At 31.8% G+C, this 24,509-nt stretch overlaps 2 protein-coding genes across 3 annotated transcripts in view; one reads left to right on the top strand and one right to left on the bottom strand.

Annotated features, from left to right (window-relative positions):
* Window positions 1-18,287, bottom strand: part of LOC140445807 (CKLF-like MARVEL transmembrane domain-containing protein 4) — a 58,026-nt gene extending 39,739 nt beyond the window's left edge. For both annotated transcript variants that reach the window (XR_011951444.1, XM_072538160.1), the window contains exons 1-2: window positions 18,131-18,287; window positions 17,690-17,836 (exon numbers count right to left, since the gene is read on the bottom strand). Coding sequence is in view for 1 of the 2 variants with exons in the window: in XM_072538160.1 (XP_072394261.1) it covers window positions 17,690-17,830 (141 nt within the window). In the remaining variant the exon portion in view is untranslated. The remainder of the gene's footprint in view (window positions 1-17,689; window positions 17,837-18,130) is intronic.
* EMC4 (ER membrane protein complex subunit 4) overlaps window positions 1-24,509 on the top strand; it is a 359,992-nt gene that overhangs the window by 334,942 nt on the left and 541 nt on the right. Inside the window, exon 2 of the mRNA XM_072538168.1 lies at window positions 24,307-24,461. Coding sequence (XP_072394269.1) covers window positions 24,409-24,461 — 53 coding nt within the window. The 5' untranslated portion in view covers window positions 24,307-24,408. The remainder of the gene's footprint in view (window positions 1-24,306; window positions 24,462-24,509) is intronic.

Here is a 24,509-nt window from a genome sequence, read left to right on the forward strand (position 1 = left end):
GGGGTAGATAAGAAATAAAAGACGTTAAGTTATTACAAACTAATAACTATGTATTGAAAACAAAAATCCAACATTAAATTTTCAAAACAATATAAAATAAACATAAATTCGTGTGTTAAGAACAGCATAAGATGCATTATGCATTAAAAACAGAACATTCAACATAATTAAATTTTTAAACACAATAGGATAGGATATAAAAAATAGCAACATTTTGGTAGCTAATAACTAGTTAGTATAACCACTAGCTTTTAGTAAAACTAAATTTTCAAAAGTATGATCAGACAAGGCATGACGTCGGGCTGAATTAATAAAAGTTGCAAAAGAAAACATTCTTTCAACAGCTGCAGAAGAAGGTAATGGCGTATTGAACTTTTTAAATAATTGTTCTATAATATTATATTTTTTTAACATTTGTATGTTGGTTTCAGAATCGGCCAAATATTGTAATAGTTGCAGCTCAGCTTGTCGTTTATAATCTAAATCAGTATAGCCAGTGTTTTCATTTTGCGTTTGAAGATCGGAGTATTCGGAGTTAATATCAAATTCAAAGAAGTCGTTTTGCATTTTGTTACTTTTCATTACAGTAGTAATGTTATTTGTACTTACATCAAATTGTTCCTCAATTTCCTTCATAATTTTTATAGCTTCTGTAATTACCAAATCCTTAATTTCACTAAGGTCATTTTCGATATTCCTGATTCCTCGAAATGCAGTAAGCCAACGTGTTTTAAATAAAGGATTAGTAACTGCAGCAATTATTGCAGATTGGTTAGTCAACTTAAGAAGTTTTTCAAATCTGGAGTTTAAAGATACTGTCAGAGCGTTCAAAATAGGTTCCACATATTTAAACTTATTGGTTTTAAGCTTTTCAATTTTAACAAACAAGCTTACGATTGATGGTAGAAGGAAACCGTAGTACATATTTTGTTCGCCTTGAAGAATGTTAAGTGCCAAAGCAAACGGTTTTAGTATTTGGCATAATTCTGCTAAATAATTTAGATCAGTATCTCTAAGCCGATCTTGTTTTGCAAAATTTAATTTTTCGTATAGAGATTCCAGTTTTTCTTTAGACTTAAGAATCTGGTTCAGAGCATCGAACATGGAATTCCAACGAGTCACACCCGGGTAACTTAAAGTATGTCCTAATACTTTTTTTATCACTTCAGCTGATTTAGGACGACCTGCTTTTTCCATATATGATTACACCTAGCTATTGCTTGTTCATGTTTTGATCTAAGAGAACTGGTTGAATTAATTATTTTCATAATATCAGTAGTTGTTATTAGGGCAAGTGTATGACTTGCACAACGTATGTGTTCAGATAAAGTAGGTATGATCAAATTATTGTCACTTAAATTATTTGGAAGGAGATAATTTTCGTTTTCAAATATGTCAGGAATATCCTCTTCATCCTCCAAAATATCTTCCTGATCTTCCTCAATGATGTCGATATCATCTTTTGGCACTTGTTGTTGATGTTCACCGTCGTCACCAGTGTAGTGTAAAACATTATTGATACCAAAAACACCAAATGCTTTGACAAAATTTGAGCCATTGTCAGTAATTGTTACTAACACTTTATTTGGATGTAGATTATAAGCAGTATGTATGTCTTCTAATAGTTCAGCTATACGGTCGTGTGTATGCGCTCCAGAAAATCTTCTACATGCTAGCGGTGCTGACTTTCGTAGAAGTTTGTCGTCAATCCAATGACATGTAACACCAAGAAAACTTCGGGTTTTGCATGACCAAATGTCAGCCGTCGTGCAGACGTAACGGATACCATGTAATGTTAATTTTAAGTTTTCTTTGTTCTCAGACACCATAGAGGAAATTTTTTTTACAGCTGTAGGCCTGGATATGATTTTTAAAGGAGTAATTCCCTTAAATAAATTTAAAAAGCTACGATTTTGTAACAACGACAAAGGTGACATGGTATCTACAATAAACTGAAGAAGTCTTCTTCTCCCGCTACGGCCGGCCCGACAGGTCGAAGCTTGTCGGATCATGAAAAGTATCTATTTCTCAGGTCCTGAGTAAGTATCTAAGATACTTTTTTGTATCTAAGATACTTTTAGTATCTAAAGATACTTTTAAAGATAAAAGATACTAGATACTTTTAAGAAGTATCTAAAGTAAAAGTAACTTTTAAATGAACCAAAAAGTATCTTAAATAAAAGTATCTAAGATACTTTTAGTATCTTAGATACTTTTTTTATCTTTTTACTAAAGATACTTTCAGCTCTGTTTAGGGTCTGGTAGAATTTGCGTAACTGATATACAAGCCTTTAATTAGCGGAAATACGTTTGGATAACAACACTTGTCTCGTAACTTTGCGAAACAATCGCAAGGGTAATCCAGCCAAAAAAATAAATAAAAAACTTAAAAAAGATGAAGTAGTTGTCACAGAAAATGAAAGAGGAATATGTGTCCTCAAGTGGCATGACAAAAAAGATGTTTTGGTTTTATCCACCTGCCACAACGTTGAAATGGTCCAACGTCGGGGAAATAATATTCAAAAACCGAAAGCGGTAATTGATTACAATTCAGGTAAAAGCTTCATTGATTTATCCGATCAGATGTTGAGTTATAGTACGGTGCTGCGACAAACCGTCCGTTGGTACAAAAAAATAGCTATAGAAATTTTATTAGGTACTTCAATTGTTAATTCCCATTTCATCTACAAAGAGGCCGAACAGACTAACATATCCATAAATGATTTTAAATATGTAGTTATTGAAGAGTTGTTAAAATTTGATGGCGCCCAGTTTTATGAAAATACACGTCATGCAAAAGTAAACCTCAATGCTCAAGTATTTACAAAATTAGACTGTAAGGCACGGGAAAATAAACGGTACTGCAAGGGATATTACAAGAGAAAACAGGATGGACTGATAGATAAAAATAAAGTTAAGTAAGTAATAACGTTTTGGGATGACCTCAGCGGAGCTGTTTCGCAGAGCAGTCAACAAAACCATGATAGCCTTGATGATCGCCAACATCCGGACCGGATAAGGCACTGAAGAAGAAGAAGAAGTAATAACGTACTGTGCTCAATGCGAAAATAGTCCTAGGTTTTGTCTGGAATGTTTCAATTTATTTCACAAAACTCATTAATTTTTTTGAAATAAATGTATGTACATACCTATAATAGATATGTATTTCTATAGCTTATTTGTTTAATACATTTTTTTATCAATTGTAGGTATTCTTATTTCTATACTTAATGAAAGAACTCAAGTTGGTTTTTACTCCAGATTTTTCTAATTGGTATTGCTAGACAGAACCTGGTTCAACATTCTATATTGCAGGGCCATAGCGGACACATTCCTATGTTAAAACCGCATAAAATCGTGTCCTCGCGACCGGGTAAGGATGATGAAAAATTTAAAGTCAAGAGGACACCGGTGTCCGCTGTGGCCCAGGCGGCGAATTTCAAATCAGACACCCATTCCATGTCCGCCATGGCGCTTAACCTGTTAAACGATTACAGATTATAACGAAATAATTAATTATGTCTTAATCAATTTCACAAATACTCCCTAGACCCCACGACGCAGTTAAAAATTTACTAATTAATGTTCAAAACCATTCATTTTGTCTCTACAGCTTGGACTACAGATTAAATAGATAATTCCCTACATTTTGCTGGGAAAAAAATTAATTACGGTCCGCTAATAAAAAAATTGTTCAACCCCGTAGAAAAATGCATTCTTTAAGGCGAACTCTTAGCGCCATTAACATCGAATGTCTTAACACGTACACGGCTTTAGATACCATTAATGTCATTATGTAAATTCACGGTTATATTAAAAGTAAAATATGCAGACTATTTCATTGTTTCCTCTGAAACTTATCTCCCACACTTGCATGTCGGCCGTGAACTTGTTAATGATTTTTTTTTATTTGATATCAAATGTTTGCAGTCTTGAGTATTTAGCGTTGATTAAACACCTTGTTAAGTTGATAACGTGTATAGATGTTTCCTTCCTTTTCTGATATTTCGTAATTTCATGGACTACGTAATGATTATTTGGAGGCGTAATGCATTTTATAATATTCAATAATCGATCGCTTTTAAAGAAAATAATTTCACCTCATATTTGACTTTAAAATTGGTTTTAATATATCAAGTATACAGGAAATATATACTCATAAATAGTCCAGTCGTCAATAGATTTGACCCCTAAAAATCATAAGAACAAGCTGAATTTTGCCGAGAATATTAATTTTGGAACCCCTAAAAAGATGCAAAAAAGTTTACTACTTTAACCCCCGGGCTTCCCCCTATAACACCCATCGTAGAGTGGTAAAAACGCAAAAAAATCGATTTACCAAGAATCTGTACGCCGTAAAATAAATGATTCAAATAAAAAATGTAGCTGAGATAATTTTAAATAAAAATGTTTATAAGCACTTTTTGTGTAGAATGAACCGTTCTCTCACAAACAACACTTGAAGTGACCGGCGATTTAGAATGCACAGTTCCGAGTGCAAAACCACTGTTAAATAAAATTTGTATCAATTCGGCGGTAAAAAATCGATATCTTTTGATCAGAGTGCCCTATCGACAAAAATCAAAATGCGTTGAAGAGTGCAGCTTTCGTATGCAATATTTGTATTTTGTCGCAAATGAAGTCAGTTTCTATAAAGCTGTTCAATAAATAAACTTCTTTGCCATTTTTTATGATTCTCGTGAGATAAATAAAATTTATTACTTTTATTGACCGGTCGTAGTAAAATTTCGATTGTTCCTTGGTTCGAACACCAGTCTTCAAAACCTATAACATGAAAATTCGATTTTGATTTTTGGCAACAAGCATAAGGCATTTGAAATATGACTAAAAACGCAGAATTTCAACTTTAACATTACAAATAATCGCACGTCACGGGAAATAACTCCAAGAAGACGGTTTAGATGTAATTTATAGCAGAAGTTAAGTACCTTTGAAAAACGTACTAGTGTAATTAAAAAAGAATAGTTTTGAACGTTTTAGATCGTTTGTAATGTAAAAGTTTAAATTCAGCGTTTTTTAAGCATATTTAAAATGCCTCACATTTGTTGAAAAAACTCAAAACTAAATCTTCATGTAAGTTTTGAAGATTACATTGTAAAAAAAATTTATTTCAAATTTTTAGTAAAAGGTATAAATAAAAAAACCCAAACGGGCTATATCACAAATACAGAACGTTTTCGGAATGTAAATTCCATCATCAGTGTAACCTGAAAGTAATTAACCACTTTAATTAAAAAGAACGTAAGATTTAAAATGTTGACTAAGGTTATGCAAAATGAGCCACTAAAATATATGGGTGAAAACCCTTTAAATGTTATTAATTTACAAATATGTTACATTATCTGTTATTAAAAATTAGGATGTTTAAGTTACCGTTGGAATTGGTAACATGGCAACGTATGGCTCTACATCGGTTACTTGGTCCTGAGACAAAGTGTCTTCGAGGACCTGTTGATAACAACTGATAAAAATGACAATATTGACATGTTAGGACGGATGTCGGAACAAAGCAGTCAGTGCAACTTACTGTAGTTGTCTAAAATGGCAGAAGCCAGCATTATTTAAAATTGAATAAATTACAATTGTAATAATATAACAATATCAACAAGAATGGTGTAGTCTGTAATGTGAATTTGTCCTATATTTATGTTGAAAAACATTGAAAAAATTTGTTTTATAAATTAATTTAGGTAAACTGTAGTACATGAAATTTTGTAGGGGTCGATAGGCAACCAACTATACATGTGTCTAAATTTGATTGTTCTTAACTAAAGATTTTAACAACAGGTCCTGTATGTTATAAAACATTTGGGACCTAGGAAATAGTGAAAAAGACGTATGTAGGAAGATGGTTCTATAAAATTTATTGTTGAGGAGTGATATAGTAAATGATATGTTTGAATTTGCTGTTAAGATGAAATTTGAATATGAAAAGAATGTTTTTGTAATGTAATGTTCATGTATTGCTTAACTTACAACTTAAGCATGGAAGGCCCTCTATGTCAGAAAACAACATTTGGTACCTGGTAAATATAATAGATTTTTTAAGTTATAAGTTCATGAACATAATTACTGGTTCGGTTTGAAGGGTAAAGATGGTAAGTTGTTTTGTGTGTTGACCAGTATGCAATATAAACAGAAAATTGATGGCTGATAGGTGGTTTGGTATTGTATTGTTCAAACATTGCTTAAGTTATAACTTAAGAAAAAGAAAAAGGCCCTACATGTTAAAAGGAACATTTGGTACCTGCGAAATATAAAAAGGATGAGTTATAAGTTTGAGTTTAAGGTAGGTAGATGAAGTTAATAGGCTTTTGGTGTGTATTGTAACGATATGTAAAAACTGCAAGAGTAGTTGGGTTTTAAGGTGGCTCTGTTAAATTTACTAAAGTTGTGTGATGTTTTATAATTATTTTGAAAGAAGAAAAGAGTCTACAAGAGGCTGAAGTCTCCAGAGATCCCGAACCAAACCTTGAGGGAAAGTGAATAAGTAAAATAAGGTGTAGTGAAAACAGTATGAAAATGTGATGATATGTGGTTAAGTAGATAAAGATGTATGGTAATGAGAAAATTTTTGAAGGGGAAGTGGAATAAACTCGGTAAAAAAGATTCTTCTAAAATCTTCAAATATTTGGCCGTATTTACAATTCCATCGATAAAATGCAATCCGTAACTTTAGACGACATGTTGCCTCAGATCATTACATACAAAAGAAATTTGACTTTTCTCTTGCGACTCCTAATGTTTCCAACACACATTTCAAATCTGAACTCATCACTCCATTTTATTGTATCCCATCATGAATGTGTCATATTTTTTTTTTGTAATGTTAAAAGTGGCTTTTCCGTAGCCCGAAACAAAATGAAATTTTTCAAAAACAATTTGTACTGATTTTTTGGCTATATAACTTAATTTGTATGTAACAAATCCTAATTTGTGTGCCTCTCGGTGATACTTTGATCTAGAAAATGACGTTTTACATCAACGTCACTCCACCAAACACTTCAGCCTATTTTTAATATAGCTTGAAAGGCTTTAATATAGCTTAAAGCTAAGTTGAAAGGCGATTTTTAACTAAAATGCGTCTTAATGCTCTTCGATCTGCTTTGTTTATTTTATTTTTTCCTACATGTTTAGGTTTTGTGACGACCCATCCTGTAGTTTGTATCGCTGACTATATTTTGTACATTATACCGTGAGAATGACAACATATTCGCGTTTTCCGAATTGGATTTTCCAGAATTAAAAAATCGAATGATGATTTAACACATTTTCCTATCGTTAACTTATATTGACAATTGTTTTGATGTCATATATTTCCATAGCCAGTCTGGTTTTAAGGTAATTATGAAAAAAACAACGTATGTTGATGTAAGTAATATATATTACTTACATCAACATCTACTTATATTACTTAGTATACATAAGGGTAATATTTTTAATGAATATTAATAAGAATGCTATATTAATTAATATGGGAACTTATAAAAGCATGTAGATTAGATTTTTTTATGGTAATCAATCACGAAAAACTGTAAACTCCGTAGATGGGCCAACTGATATAGGAAGGGGCTCGTGTAGGTAAAACGTTGACATTTCTCAGAAAAAATTGGTACACTAATTCCTTAAAAATATACCCATAATATGAACTAAAAATCATCGAATTGCAATCAACGATTCAGAAGAAAAATAGCTTCAAACTTATTGCACATTTACGTTAATTTTGGAGAGTAATATATATTTTAGATATTTATTTTTGTCAAAACAAAACCATACTTGTGTTGACATGCATGCAATGTTTTTTACATGACTCCTGTAAATTACCTATGCATAATAATTATGAATCTAATGTTAATAATTAATAGCATGAGAAAAACAGTGTGTCAGTTTTATAAATAGTATACTTCATCAATTTAATACTTTTAAATTGATGCTGACCTTTACAACTTTTAAGTATATCCAGCTAGATATAAATAATAATTGTTTATAATTAACATATAATCAATTAGAAATGATTAATTAAAATTAGAAATTGTTATTGTGGTGAGATCAAATCTACAAAAATTGCGTGAACAAATTGTCTGTTGTAATATTGTATCATATTTATCTTTTGTTACTCATTGATTACATTATCAGCCCAAACTGGTTTTACCATTCTGTGTCAAACAAATATCAGTAAACGATATACTGAGTGATCGGAAGAATTCGATTTAAAACTAATAAAAATTGACTTTTTGTTTAAAAACTTTTTAGAATTGAGCTACAATTGACATATATACAGTCCATCTAATTTACTTACCGTTACACGTCATTATCATTGACAGAGATCGAAGTTGACATAGTTGCCAAAGTATAAAAAAATCCTGAATCCATTTTAAATCAAATAGGTCACATAATTATTGCAAAAGTGAATTATACAACAAAACAAATTAATATTTAATGTAAATAAATAGAAAAAAAAGAAGAGTTGAAATATAATCTTGTTAAAAACAATTTGAGCCGCTTGTATGCCTCGTATAAAGATGTAAAATGGAATACTTAAACAAAAACAACACTTTTTTCATTACTTAGTCAACACCGCAACTGTCAAATAAGTGTTAACAATTTATGCCAAAATATCACCTTCGTTCGATTACAGTAACAGTGTGTTCCGAATAAATGCATTTATACAAATTAAATGAAACATATTGTGTATTTCTTTAGGTTAACATTAATAGAAATCTTTAAATATTATTTCTAGGCGTATATAATAAAATATGTCTAGTGGCTGTAATACCAGTGTACTCGGCAAAGTGATTCTAAAAAAGAACACACCTACCGCCTAAATATTTCGTGTTGGTATCATGTGACGTCACGTGCTATGACGCGGATGACGTGCAACGGTAAGTAAATTAGATGAAGTATAGTAGCATCATAAATAATGGTGTTCATGCAGTAGGTTAAACTGCTTCAGTGCTACAGTGGAAACGGAAAGCAATAGATGTGATCGCAAGATCAATAAACAAAAAACAAAAATTATGGTAGTGGATTATCCGAGTATTAGATCAGTGCAAACAACCGGAGCCTTGGACCAGTTTGAAATGGTTAAAGTGCAATTATCTAGAATTCTACATTAGTAATGCAGGCTCTTATGAAACCGAAATACGTAGAATAGAAATGGCCAAAAATGCTGCGCTTCGATTATCAAAACTATGGACAGATCGCTATTTGTTGAAGAACACCAAAATGAGATATTTAAACTGAGTTCGCAATCTTCTGGACCTGACGTGTGACGCACTCATTTTATGACGTCAATCTACGAACGAAATGATGAAATCAGGCATTACTGAAAACATTTAATTCTGGTCAGTGCGTTCTCATAGCAAGACAAGAGTCGAACAAGGTTTTGCATAAGTAAAATAGTTGCAGTATTTTTATTTTTTTTTTTCTGCTAACAGTCGTTTTTAATCCTTTATACTGAGATAATAAAAATATAAGTTAAATTATGTTTATTTTAATATTTTTTGCAAATAACTGATATGTTTTGTACACTCTTATGACAAATGAATGAATTAAAAAGAAAGTATTTTTAGAAATGTTTAAAGCATTTAATTCCTAGAGTATGTAAAGGCGAAAGCGCTCAGCTAGAGATTAAATGCTTTACACACTTTTAAAGTACTTTTCTTTTCAATTCACAATTAAGGAAGGTAAAAACAAACCATCAACTTCAAAATTCGGTTCACCCAGAAGCCCCAAGTCATCAGTTAACCCATTTGAAGAACACGAATACCGAAGGAATTGTAAATTTGCATTTAACTTATTTCGTCATAAAACATAATGCCAGCACCGTTTAAAATAAACATAATAGATGTAACTCTAATATAGAATTTTTCATATAATCACATCATTCAAGATTTACGACGTCAGAAAAATGAAGTATTACAATTTAAGACTTTAAGTAAAGAAAATATTATTTCGCCTGTATTCATGTGGTTATTTATTCAGGAAAATAATATTGCAACATTCCCAAATTTTAACACAATTCTGAGAATTTATTTAACCTTTCCAATAAGCAATGCAAGCGGTGAAAGATTATTCTCAGTAATGGTCATAAAAAAATTTTATAGCCATATTAGGCCAACAAAAATTAAATAAGTGATGGATTCTACCGTTACTAATGGAAATTCTTTTATATAACAATAAAAGACTGAAAACTTTTGTTTTCAAAACTTCCACAACATTTATTAAAATTTTTTATCACTACAGCTGTTTTGGCAGAGTGCCTTTCTCAATGCCATTGGTATGTACCATTAGTATGCCACTGGTTATGGGTCTGAAATATGGATAATGAAATCTGAAGATAGGAAAAGAACTGACGCCTTCAAGATTTGGTGCTGGAGAAGAATTCTTCAGATGTCATGAACAGAGTACAGAACAAATCACTCAATCCTCCAAGAGCTTGCCATTCAGACTAAACTCTTCTCTATTTTTCTCGCAGGCGTCTTAAAATTTTTGGGAGATATTGATAATCTTGGGGACTTATAATTTTCGGAAACGTTGAAGGTCGCAGAGGCCAAGGTTGCTCACCCACTCGATGCGCAGATTAAGTGCAGAAAGCCAATGTCAAGATATTCTCTGAGTCTGAAAAGATAGTTTCTCATATGGTTGAAAATCACGACACATGAGGAAATAACTAGAGGGGTATAGATGTGGTAGGTAATGGTCAGGAAGAGGAGTTACTCAATCTTAAACAATTCAATTGTTTTCTCTATTTATTATCATTTAAATTACAACGAGATATTTGGGAGGAGACATAATCAATTCCAATCAATTAAGTTTTTAAGATATATATTGTTGAATACAGTCTGACTAAACGACGATCTAATAACAGACAGCAGCACCTGACAATGGGAACTTTCTTTCCAGAACTATGAACTACGAGCCCAGACAATATGAATTGGACCAAAACCAATCTTCTTCTTCTTCTAATGGTGCTACAACCCTTTGTGAGTCTTGGCCTGCTTAACATGTTCTTCCATCCATCCATCTTTTATTTACATATCCATCTTTTACGGGGCCTTCCTCTTGTTCTGTTTCCTTGGGGCTTCCATCTCTGGACTACTTTTACAGCTCGATTATCTGGCATTCTTTCTAGTTGACCAAGCCAGTTTAGTCTTTGTGACTTTACAAATCTGACAATATCTGCGCTCTGCATTAGTTCATCCAGCTCGTGGTTCATTTTAATTCTCCACGAACCATCGCTGCATTGGGGTGGTCCAAATATCTTCCTTAGTAGGACCAAAACCAATATGCAACATAATTTTATTTTTCCGAATTAGAATGTATTTAATTGTTATAACTTAAACGGATATGATTAAGCTTATTTGATACTATGTGGTTTTGAGAATTAATCAAAAATATCTAATACTTTTATCAACTACAATAATTATAAAATAATCAAAAAGAAAAAGCAATACCTGGCGTAAATTAATAGCACAAGTTAGTCAGCGTTGCCACTGTGTGGAGTCACCCTTACGTTTTAAAATGGCATCAACTCTCTTTGGCATAGTGGCTACTAATGTTTGGTTGTAATCTGGTTGAATGTCATTCCAAATTTCCTAAACTTTACTCTTTAATTCAGAAATCGTGCAAACTGGTGTAGTTCGAAATACTTTTTTTATCTGATGCCAAAAAGTCTCAATAGAGGATAGCTCAGATCTGCTTGAAGGCCATTTTAAAACAGGAATATTCCTTTTCTGCAAATAGGATGTTACGGATTTCATTACATGACAGGTTACACATGTTGTTAAAACATAAATCCCCCATCAGGAAGTTAAATTTCATTAATGGAAAGCAAAAATTCTTCTTGTAAAATACTTTTGTACTTCGCAGCATTGACAGTACCATCAATGAAAAGGAGATGTCCAAATTCTTGAAAGGACATACAACCACAGACCATCCCAGATTCTGGTAAGTTAACTTTTCTTTTGTGATATTCTTTCTAAGGCATTCGAATAACTCTACTTTTTGTATTGCCAACACAGACCTCAAACTAAGATTGATCACTCCAAATAACTGAATTCCATTGACGATGAACCCAGTTTTGCTGCTCATTTGCCCATAAAAATCGGTTTCCTTTTAATTTCTTTGTAAGAAATGGTTTTTCCTTTGCCTGAAGTGAGACGATAAGTTTAAATATTTAAGATAAGATTTTACATTCTGCTGAACAAGTGTCTTTTGAAATTGGTCTACCAACAGCATGGGTCCGTTTTATAGCCTTCTCGAAAAAGAAGCTTCACATCTTCTTTAATAAGGGACCGAAAAGCACACTCATCTCTTTGAGTAATCTTTGAAGTACGACCAGTTTTAACTTCTTATTTCAACATTTACCGTTTTTTTTTTTAATTGTGAAATTATTTCTCACAGTTCCTTGAGCAATATTTTAATTTTTAGCAATGTTATGTCCAGAAAGTACTTTGTTATTGTTCGCAACAATTGAATTTAATTTTGTAAATCGTTAGATAAACACCTTCCGCGAAGCATTTTGACCATTAACTAAATTAAATCACTCAATAACATCGTAAATTATTTCTTCAACGCACACTTGATAATATAATTTCCAGAAAAAATTATACAAGAGATTTTATTGGATAAATAACTGTATATTACTGATTGGTTGTTTATTTTATATTATTTTAGCTGATACAGTGGAATCTCGATTATCCGTCTCTCTATTAACCGTCAGGGTCCATACATAAGTTATATTGAAATACATAAGTAAAAATTTAGTCATCAATCCATTTCGTTGGAGCATTGCGATAAGCCAAACAAAATTCGTTGAAATGTACAATACACGTACACCCCCGCATTTTTTGTATGTAAATAATTTTTGTTCTTATTTAGGGCTCTGGATTAAATTTCAATTTAAATAGGTAATGATAAATGATACCGTGCTTTTAGAGTTTAATTTTTAGAATCGCAAGCCGAAAATAAAAATGCACAGCACAATAATTATTACAGTCAATATCTGTGTGTCCCCATAATTCAGTTTGATTCAAATTCGAACATTGATTGTGTCACTTAGTCGTTTGATTAATTAAGTTTTGAAAAATGGAGTCTTCCAATTAAAAAAAAATAGAAATTATTGCACAACTAAAGAAAGGTATTTCTGCTGTAGCATTGAGCAAACAGTATAATGTTCTGAGAACAACAATCAATGATTTAAAGAAAAATGCTGAAGGAATTTAAAAGTATGCTTCGCAAATGGAATCGTTGGATGGCCGGGTGAAACATCGTAAGACAATGAAAAAAGCCACAAATGAATCACTCGACACGACTCTGTATTTGTGGTTCGTTCAAAAAAAAGCGAAGGTGTTCCTTGGAACACCTGTTGGACCAGCTGTTGATCCAGCTGGACCAATTGTTGCCGAAAAAGCGTTGTTTTTCAACATGAAATTGAATCCTTTTTTCAAAGGAAGCAGCGGTTGGTTGGAAAAGTTCAAAAATCGCCAAGGTATACGGGAACTGAAAATCGAAGGTGAAAAATTGAGCGCCGCAAGTATTGAAGTAGTTGACGAATATAAAAGAAAGTTTCAAGCTTAATGGTTTGACATGCGATCAATATGCATCCGGATTTAAAACGGAAAAGGAACGAATCACAGCTCACAGCAATGATGTGTTCAAATGCAAGTGGTGACCATCGCCTTCCTTTATTATTGATTGGTACAGCAAAAAAAACACGTTGTTTCAAGGGCATAAATATAACAACGCTTTCCGTTAACTACTGCGCACAACATAATGCATGGATATCCCAGGAAATATTCGCTGACTGGTTCAAAAATGTATGTACTGCAAACCAAAATTTGTTTATCTATTTTTTTTTACGTCTTATTTTTTAAGTTTTTGTACCAGACCTTCGACAATACTTGCAAGCAAAAAACTGCCATCCTGAAGCCGGTATGCTGCGAAGTGACGATGGAAATATCATGTGCTCTTTTCTGCCTGCAAATCCAATCGGTCATTGAACTTTTAAAAGATACAGAAAAAAATGTATTCAAAACCTACTTATGGAAGAGGAGTATTCTTTGCAGGATACCAGAAAGCATACAATTTAAAACACGCAGTCGACAATGCTGTGGATGCTTGGGCTGATGTTTTGGAAGGAACGCTTGAAAAGAGCGTGGAATATGAATTAACTCAAGATGAAAATGCCCCCGTGACAGCCGAGCGTGATGCGGTAACAAATGAAGTTATGGCTGAATCAACTGTTTTCGTTGCCTAACGATGACATAAACGAATGGTTAATTTGTGATGAGGAGGGAAACGGCTATCGATTGCTGACAGATGATGAAATCGTTGAAATGGCAACAGAGGCAGACGAAACTGATTCAGAAGCTGACACAGACTTTGACGGTGGCGATGTTGATCATGCTATTGCAATTCACAAAAATTTGCGTAAAGAAGATAGAGAAGCTGCATCGCACATACAATTCATCGAGTGATATTCTCGGCAAGAAGAAGCAATTAAGGTAGATCTGATGATTTTACGTCGATTAAGAGATTCAGCCGTTGAAAAATGTAAAGTAACAATAAAACAAACAAAGATTTCGGAATATTTTAAATCAAATTGATTCGACTGTACTAACATAAATCCCTCTTATATTGTCAAATAAAACATACAAATAAAATTTGAGGGTTATACTATAATTTTTTATTTTTTTTAATGTTCTGTTAACCGTCTTTTCGATTATCCGTCATACCCTTGATCCGGTGCCGACGGATAATCGAGGTTCCACTGTAATTAGATATTGTTCATTAATTGGCAAAACCATTAGTCCTTGAAAATCTCATAAACTAGCAATCCTACAGAAAATTTTAAAAGATGTGTATACTTTTATTACTCTAATTATTTCTTTTTATCGTAAAATGGAAAAGAAACAAAAATAACTGAAAATATTTTTTTTTGGGAGTTGTAACTTTTTTTCTGGTAATTTTACAATAAAATGACATCAGAGCAAACTTATAAAGGGTTTTTCTAAGAATAATTTTCACTACAAATTTGTTTAATTTCATTAATTTATCTGGGTTTCACAGCCTCCGAAATTGACCGGATCTTTGAATACTTATAAGAAAGAACCATTACTTAGGCTTAGTTTTTTATTGTATATTTCTTTATTCATATAATTCATCATTTTCTTAACATTCCTATGTTATTATTAATTTATTATCGACCCTTTTCTACCTGCTTAGGATTCTCGTAAATGTACATTGATTAGAAATTATTGTAAAAATCAATATTTTAAGTTTTGTGATGCGGAAAAATAAGCAATACAACAAAGCATTGAAAATCGGTGACATAAACTGTTCAAATTATGTTCTCAGATCTACTTTAATATCACATCAAAAGGTATCATCAGTATTTTGACATGAAATTCAAGTGCAGAAACTCCCAAATCGGGGGGATATAAACTGTTTATGTACTCGAAGATAGTTCCTGTGTACGGATTTTTTTATCAAAATATTTATGGACTGGTAGAGCAGAAAAATAATATATATTTTGTTTTGTTACTTGGTAATACAAAAATTTCTAATCTTCCTCATTCATATTGACAATTCAGACATAATATTATACATTTTATATTATACAAGTAGAGTTTAAAATGACTTTAAAATGATATTGTCAATATTTTTGAGTTGCGTTCCTAAGACAACTTTATTGAAGAATAGTTCATTCGAGTACTGTATAAGTCTTGCAGTAATTACTAGAAACTGGCGCTGATTCCAACCTCTCGATCCTGCTAATGATCTTCAACTTCTTCCTCTTTATAAGTAATTCTGCTTGTTCATTGGCGGATTAATACCTCTATGGAAGGTTGTCATTCCATCTTTTGTGTGGTCGTTCCATAATACTTCTTCTGTCGATTGGTGAATTATCTTCTTCATTTTTTATTTTTATATTCTCTTGCTATTTTGACGACACAAGTCTCCCCCATTCTGCTTATGTGGTTGTCCATTCTTTTTGTATTTACTGTCCATTCATTTATATACTGTATGTAACATTTTCTTCTAATTCTTCACTTCTCTTTCGACCCCTCAATGTATATCCTGTAATTCTTCTTAGTACTCTTATCTCTGCCGTTTCCAGTAGCATTTGCGTTGTGGCTGTGTCGGATCTTGTTTCTGAGGCATATGTCATTATTGGTCTTACACTGGCTTTATAAATTCTTTGTACTTGATGCAGTTAATTGAGATAAAATTAAAAACAATAACAACTCAATCTAATAAAATTTACACACAAAACTGTCACATTAAATGGGTGAATTTTAATTATGTAACACAGATTTCATTATAAATGATCAAGTGAAATATGAACAGATTATTAATGTAAATATTAATCTTTGATAAGTCTGATTTTATTTTATGAAATGTATAATTTTCCAATTTTGACAAGATGTCTAGATATAATTATGAGAGCTGAATCAAATTTATATTGTTTTTATAAGAACGCACAGAATGAAGGGGTGCATCACTCTGCCACAGTATATGTACCTTCCTTTGCATAGCCTCACACAGAATTCTCAGCACATAAAGGTAAGTAAAACGATTGACTTGTTGTAGAAGGAATTAGTAAATAGACAGACCATACTTTTTCAATCAAAAAAGAAAACTTTGATGTTGAATTTCACTTGTCCTGCTTTTTTGGAAATGTTTTTGAATTTCCTTGATACAATTGGACCTTTGTTTTACATGTCCATGAACTTATGTCTTGTTCCCAGTTATGATGTGTTTCAAATATAAGGTTATAACATCGAGATTCTTTCATGTGTAGGACATTTTTATGTCCTATATATTACAGAGTTTTTTCAAAATCAAAATATATCAACAAAACAAAAAATGATAATTTTTTCACCTGATTTTTAAAAAACAATGAAGCATTCAATTTTGTAAACTCTCTAAAGTGTTAGCATAAACAGGGTATATATCATAAGCATACCAAAAGAGTCCTGCAAAGGCTATAATAAATAGCAAAATAAAGTGAAATATACAGCTTGAAATTTTAACAAGATGAGAAGTTATGCAAACCCAATTTGTTCCCATTTACACATCTTTATGTCTTATGTGTCAATTTTTTCTATAAATAACTCTCTAATGTTATATGTGACAAATGTCATTAGATCTGACATTACCATACATCAGAAAATATGAATTTGTTAGTCTGTTCCAGCAGTTCTCTAAACCAGACATTATTTACTTTACTAAAAAATAACATGTTGATTACTACACTACAGTACTAACTGCTGTCACCATCTTAATTAGACTGGAATGAACATCCTTTAAGTTTAAAATGTCTCTTTAGCAAGGCCTACATTGATAGAATTTACAAAAATATCAACAATATAGTTTCATGATGGTATCAAAGAATATAGAGGTATATGCATCTATATTCTTTGATGATATTGAAGAATAAGGTTCTCCATTCACAGGTTCATAGACATAAATGCAAATTATATTATATACAAAATTGCACATGCTATAAATTGTATTTTTTTATTGATTCAACCCCCACATCTATGATATATAAGTAAATCAAATTTAGATTTGAAAAATAGCTATTCATGTTTGAAAAATACTAAAATATCGGCATATGTGCACTATTCATGTATAAAAAACCATGCTTTAAAGAACTTACCATTTGAACACATTTTAGTATTCCAGGTATGGTTCTAATATAGAATGGATCAAATCGCACATTGGTTTGGACAGTAGTAGTACTGTTTGTATGTACGGTAGTTGTGGTAGTATTCTTGCCTGGAAAACCTGGATCCGCCATTTTAACCTAAAATTCGGAATTCTTTAGTTATTATACAATAATTTAAATTTATAGTTGAGTCAATATAATAGTAAATGATGTCATTCAAGGTGTAACTATAACTGAGTATGTGATTAATTTAAAAATTCGAGGAAATCATATAAAAGATACGCTATTTTTATCTTGGCAATATGTCAACACGCTTATTTATGTTTAATAACATTATTTATAAAGATAATTGATTTTTATATACCTAGTGCAAAAATACACTTATGTTTATTACCCAATTATTAATTTGTAAAATTGACAGCGTATGCTTACCTGTTATTTAAATTATATATTGCTTAGAAATAATTTTATTTTACAGTATTTTCGCCTAGAAGGCTTAGAACATTATTTTTTTTTTCACCACACGCTAAGCTAGAGCCCGACGCTAATCAAAGTCGACAACTATTTTTGAGGGGGCGTCGCCATAAAAAGCAGGAGAAACCTGTCAGATGTTGCGCAATCGCAGTATCAAATTTAATAATGAAATAACAAGTGCACATGCTTTTAGATCACGACCGGGTAACTTTTATCAATTAGAGGATCTAAATAAATTTAGTTCAGGTTCAGAACAGCAATAAAACTAATTAGATTAATAAGATAATTCAAGAAATATATTCATCTTCTTAAATCAGGATTTAAAGCATGAGCACAATTCAGTACGTAACATTTTAACCATTTTAAAAAATTACGCAATATTCAAACAAAAATATTAATTTCATCTAAAGTAGTGCCAGAACTGCTCTATACACAGAACGAATTAAGATCTGGGTCTACATTAATGATTCACCATACTCCTAAGTTTTGGTAGTCGTTCTTCAAACATTCTTATTTTTGTGGTAATTTTTAACCATCTTAGTTGTGTTATGCGTTATATATATATATATATATATATATATATATATATATATATATATATATATATATATATATATATATATATATATATATATATATATATTATGCAGTTATATTATTAGATACATTTTTTTTAGAAATCCATGTTCGTTAGCTTGTTTCCTCAAAATTTGTTTTGTACCTTTCCTTTATCTGCAGAAGTTCTTTGTTGTAAGTTTGTGATTATACTTTTAAAAATAATTGTGTTATATATCCCGTGTATATTACCTGCTGCTTGAGATTGATGTCTTTCATTTTTGTGGAATGGTAGACATTCATTCATGGAATTTTCGTTCCATTGATATATAACTTTAAAAAAGTTCGGCCAGATTTTCATGTTTAAAATATTTGTCTCATTGGTATGGTTGATTTTATACCTTTTTTCTTATTCTGTCGTAACGATTTTAGTATTCTTCAACTTTTCGTGCATCTTCGTTCTCCTAGATGGGAATTTATTATGCTAAGCTTTTGTTGTCCTTTAATCTTTGTTCCGACATAATACTATTCACATTTAATTCCTTCATTCCATGAGAGTCGAGGTCTACCTCTTTTTCTTCTTCCAGGGGGCTTCCATTTGTGAAGTTTTTGGGGCCAACGTTCGTCGGGCATTCTCAATAGATGTCCAAACCATTTTGAACCTCTTCTTTGTATTCTGTCAATGACCGTTTCTGTAGCATTCATGTTATTTCTTATAGATTCGTTGGTCTTCCTTTCCAGCCTTGATGTTCTAGCACTTATCTTCTCAAATAATCCATTTCAACTGCCTACAATCTTCTCTTCAGGTCTGCATTAATTGTCCATACTTCAGAGCCATAACAAAGAACTGATTCAACCACGGTTTGCCCTATCCTCTTTTTGTTCCTTTTGGAAATGTTGCGATCTCACCATAAGGAGTTTAGACATCCTACAATTTTACGTCCCTGATTAATTCGGTGTTTAATTTCGATTTCTCCCAAGCCGTTCTTATCAATGAGTGCACCTAAATATTTAAATTTTTCCACTTGTTTGATTTCTACGTCCTCGTCTATCAACACTTCAAACCTTGCATCTGAATTGATAACTAAATATTCTGTTTTCTTCATGCTGACTTGTAACCCCCATTTTACATATTCTCTGTATAGACGCTTAATCATAAATTCTAGATCATAAGAATCTTGAGCTAGGACGACTTGGTCATCCGCAAAGTTCAGGGAGAACAGTACGTCATTTCCTATGGGGATTTCCATTCCTAGTAGTGGTTTTTCCAATTTTGGAGGGCTGCCTCAATATATAAATTAAACAGTAAGGGTGACATACTGCATCCTTGTCTTAGTCCTTTGGTTACTTTTATTGGCTCTGATAGTCTATTTCCGATTTTTAGGTAAGTAGTGTTATCACTATACAGGGTGAGTCATGAGGAACTTTACATACTTCTACCATATGTAGAGTCCCTCAGGGAGCATATCATGTGGCCACTAAAAAATGTCAACTCCTCTTCTTTATTAATTAACAGGGTGATTTGTGTAATTGACCATTTATTTCATTTTACTGTAGTGTTTATACGGCTCATTTGATTTTTTTAATTTTTGCATGATACAGTACACTACTATCAAGCATTCGACTGGTATTAGCTAAACTAAAAAATTCCAGGACTGGCTTTGGAAAAATTAATTTAGGGATTCATATTAAATATTACACCCTGTATAAATTTTTTTTTAAAATGCAATAAGTGATTTTCAAACTACATAAATAGCCAATGAAAACGACATATGCGACAATGTTGTCGCACTTTTATTAAATTTTTAGTGAACGATCAAATCTTACCAAAAATAGAACAACCATAATGAAGTATCAAATTATAAGGTATTAATTTAAACAAATGTTATAAATTTCAAACATTTTAATTAAAATGAGTTCCTACAACATAATCTAATACGTAGAAAATTAACATCTTTACTGTCACTTTGTATTATCTCTACGATAGAATCAATTGTTTTTCAATTTTAAATTTTTACTCATAGATCGTATTGGGGCATTATTTTCGATAAATAATAAATTAAATTGATTAAAAAGTCAAACCTTTTGTATGTGTTAGTTTTTGTTGATTGTAAATGATTAAAATTTTATGTCAAATAATAATACATTGCATCAACTGTACTAAATAAAAATAAATCTAAAAAAGTTTAAAATGAAGGTTGGCGTTGACCGTTTGACGTTTCTTGATATTTTATACCCATTGCCATTATTGTCATTATCAATTGTTATTTATGTGTACAAGAATACATATTTCTTCTGTCATATCTACGTTAAGTACATTGTGTTAGTTTTGGTAGAGCTTTTGTTACTTTCGTTCAAAATGCCACATCAGTTTTCGACCACAGAATATGCAGACATAATATTTGTTTATGGATTCTGTAATGGGAATGGTAGGGCTGCTAGTAGAGAATATCGCAGGAGATTTCCTAATCGTCGAACTCCAAGTCATCCAACATTTGGGTCAGTTTTTAATTATTTGCGAGAAAATGGCACTTTTCCTAGTGGAACAACAGAGCGACATGTAGATGAAGCGCAGGAAGATGACATTATGGACGCCGTTACTATGAACCCTACAATAAGCACTAGACAAGTAAGTCGAGAACTCAATGTTACTTAATCAAAAGTAAGTAGAGTCTTACAAAAAAATAATCTATACCCATATCACATTCAAATGGTTCAGCGACTACATGCTGGAGATGAGATCGATAGGTTGGAATTTTGTAGATGGATTAACAATAATTGACCAACGCTATACAGGACACTATTTACAGATGAAGCCCAATTTACTAGAGACGGGATAAATAATTCACGAAATTCACATGTGTGGGCAGAAGAAAAACCCCATGCTATTCGAGAACGTCGTTCTCAGTTAAGGTTTTCGGTTAACGTGTGGATTGGTGTCATAAATAACCAATTAGTAGGTCCTCACTTTTTTGATGGTCCTTTAACAGGGCAGGTCTATTTGAACTTTCTACAAAATATTTTGCCGAATTTGCTTGCCAACGCGAACGTTGCTATCCGAGGGATGTATTTTCAGCATGATGGGGCACCCCACACTTTTTACTGGCAATGAGACAACATCTCAATAATGTTTATGGCAACAGGTGGATAGGACGTGCAGGTCCTATTTCGTGGCCTTCAAGATCCCCTGATTTTAATCCCGTTGATTACCATATTTGGGGACGATTGAAGCAACTAGTTTACGCAGTGAATATTAATAACCGACAACAATTAATTGATAGAATTATACATTGTTGTAATACTATTAGAAACGATCCCCAGAGTATCCGTAATTCAATACGTCAATTTACAATTCGGCAACAAAAATGTGTACAGGCTGCAGGGTTCCATTTCGAAAATCTCTTTTAAATTATTTTTATTTTGTTACCATTATTGTATCTTTTCCAGTTCTAATTTATGGGTTTATCATAACTATGTACATATTTTTAGTTTTTTTTTTAAATTGTTCTTCGTTATTATTAGTAGTTACTGTTTTTTGTTGTGCAGTGACTCAGTTTATCATTTTAATTAAAATGTTTGAAATTTATAACATTTGTTTAAATTAATTACCTTATAATTTGATACTTCATTATGGTTGTTCTATTTTTGGTAAGATTTGATCGTTCACTAAAAATTTAATAAAAGTGCGACAACATTGTCGCATATGTCGTTTTCATTGTCTATTTATGTAGTTTGAAAATCACTTATTGCATTTTAAAAAATATATATACAGGGTGTAATATTTAATACGAATCCCTAAATTAATTTTTCCAAAGCCAGTCCTGGAATTTTTTAGTTTAGCTAATACCAGTCGAATGCTTGATAGTAGTGTACTGTATCATGCAAAAATTAAAAAAATCAAATGAGCCGTATAAACACTACAGTAAAATGAAATAAATGGTCAATTACACAAATCACCCTGTTAATTAATAAAGAAGAGGAGTTGACATTTTTTAGTGGCCACATGATATGCTCCCTGAGAGACTCTACATATGGTAGAAGTATGTAAAGTTCTTCATGACTCACCCTGTATACTTCTGTGATTATTCCTAAAAGGTATGGACTAATGCCGAGTTGTTGTAAAGCTTACCATAATTTAAGTCTTGGAACTATATCGTACGCGTTTTCTAGATCGATGAAGGCTAGATGTACTTTAGTACCAACCGCTATTCTTTTTCTATTAATTGTTGGAGTATAAACAAGTTATCAGTGCAAGATTTACCAGGCGTAAATCCACTTTGGTCTTCGCTAATTAGATGTCCTACATCATCTTGTATTTTTCCATTTATTATCTTTCCAAACAATCTCCTGAAAGTGGGTAGGACACTTACTCCTCTGTAGCAGTTAGGATCTTTTCGATTACCCTTTTTCAAGATGAACATTTGGTGAGCGGTTTTCCATTCAGATGGTACTTTAATTTATTGGCAGCATTGATTCATTAGAAAAGTGATTCGTTCTATTAAGATTGGACCTCTCGCTTTAAGTAACTCTGCAGCTATATTGCCAGGTCCTGGAGATCGCCCGTTTTTCATTTTAATTAACGCAGTACGGACCTCGTTGTTAGTAATAATAATGTTACTGTTTGTTTGTCTTTCCATACTGTATTCCTCTCCAATATATTCCAATCTGGACTCTTACCAGTATCCTTCTTTGTATTCAATTTTTTTTATTTCGGTCTCAAAGTCTTTTTCTATTTTTGTTCTATTTTTTCGTTCCATCAACATGGGAGTCTTCAATGATTCTTTATTTAGCATCCAAAGACTTCTTTTAATGTCCCATGCAGACACATTTTTATACGATGGTAATGTTTTTCATTATTATTGACGAGTTTTATTCTTTTTGTCTTCTTTGAAACTTTATTCGTTATAAAATGTTGATAAAATCGTAGTTACGAATACTTTATTAATAACAAGAAAACAAAGTTTCCATATTTTGCTTGACTGACATACGTGATTGCGTAACATTCAATTGCTTTTCCATGTCTCCTTTGCTTTATTAAGTTTGTTCATTGCCTACTCTGTCTTATCTTTGAAACCATTATTTCTGGGTTCACAGTGGTCTTTATATCTTAAATTAATTATATTATTTAGGTATAAAAGTTTTTGATAAATATTCAGAGTTTGGCTAAAAAACTGATATTTACTAAGATATTTTTAGCTAGAAGAGAAAACAGCGTTTAATATTCTAGTTAAACGTTTTTGAATAATCTTTTTATTCCATAGACAAAATCCATTCAGCGCCGCCCATGTGCTCATTAATTAATATTTTAAACGACTGTAGAAATAGGGCAGACTAATGACCCCAATTTAAAATAAAAAGTTAGGGAAATTCAAAATACCTAGAAAGAAAACCTTTTTTTTTGTTTGAATATAAAAATTACAAAGGCAGAGTTTTATGTGTTGTAGGTTTTTTCTTAATTGTTTTAAATATTTACTATTCAGTCCCTTTTCTGTCATATGTCAAGTCACCCATGACAAGAGTGTCACACTTTTGTCATTTTGTCAAAAGAAATGAGGATAGAATAGTGGTCAGTCATCCATTCAGTCATCTTTAGTAGTAACCTTAATTTATTATGTACTTTTCACTTATGTGTTAATAATTAAATAACTGTTGTATCGACCATTTTATAAAGGAACTTGAAAATGTCAAATAAAGTTCAAAATCGACGAACCAAATGGAATCTTGATTCGGTCAGGTTAGTATAACATCTCTATTGTTATGCATTTCATGTAATAATTCATTG

Source organism: Diabrotica undecimpunctata, chromosome 7, assembly GCF_040954645.1.
Source record: "Diabrotica undecimpunctata isolate CICGRU chromosome 7, icDiaUnde3, whole genome shotgun sequence".
Classification (NCBI taxonomy): domain Eukaryota; kingdom Metazoa; phylum Arthropoda; class Insecta; order Coleoptera; family Chrysomelidae; genus Diabrotica; species Diabrotica undecimpunctata.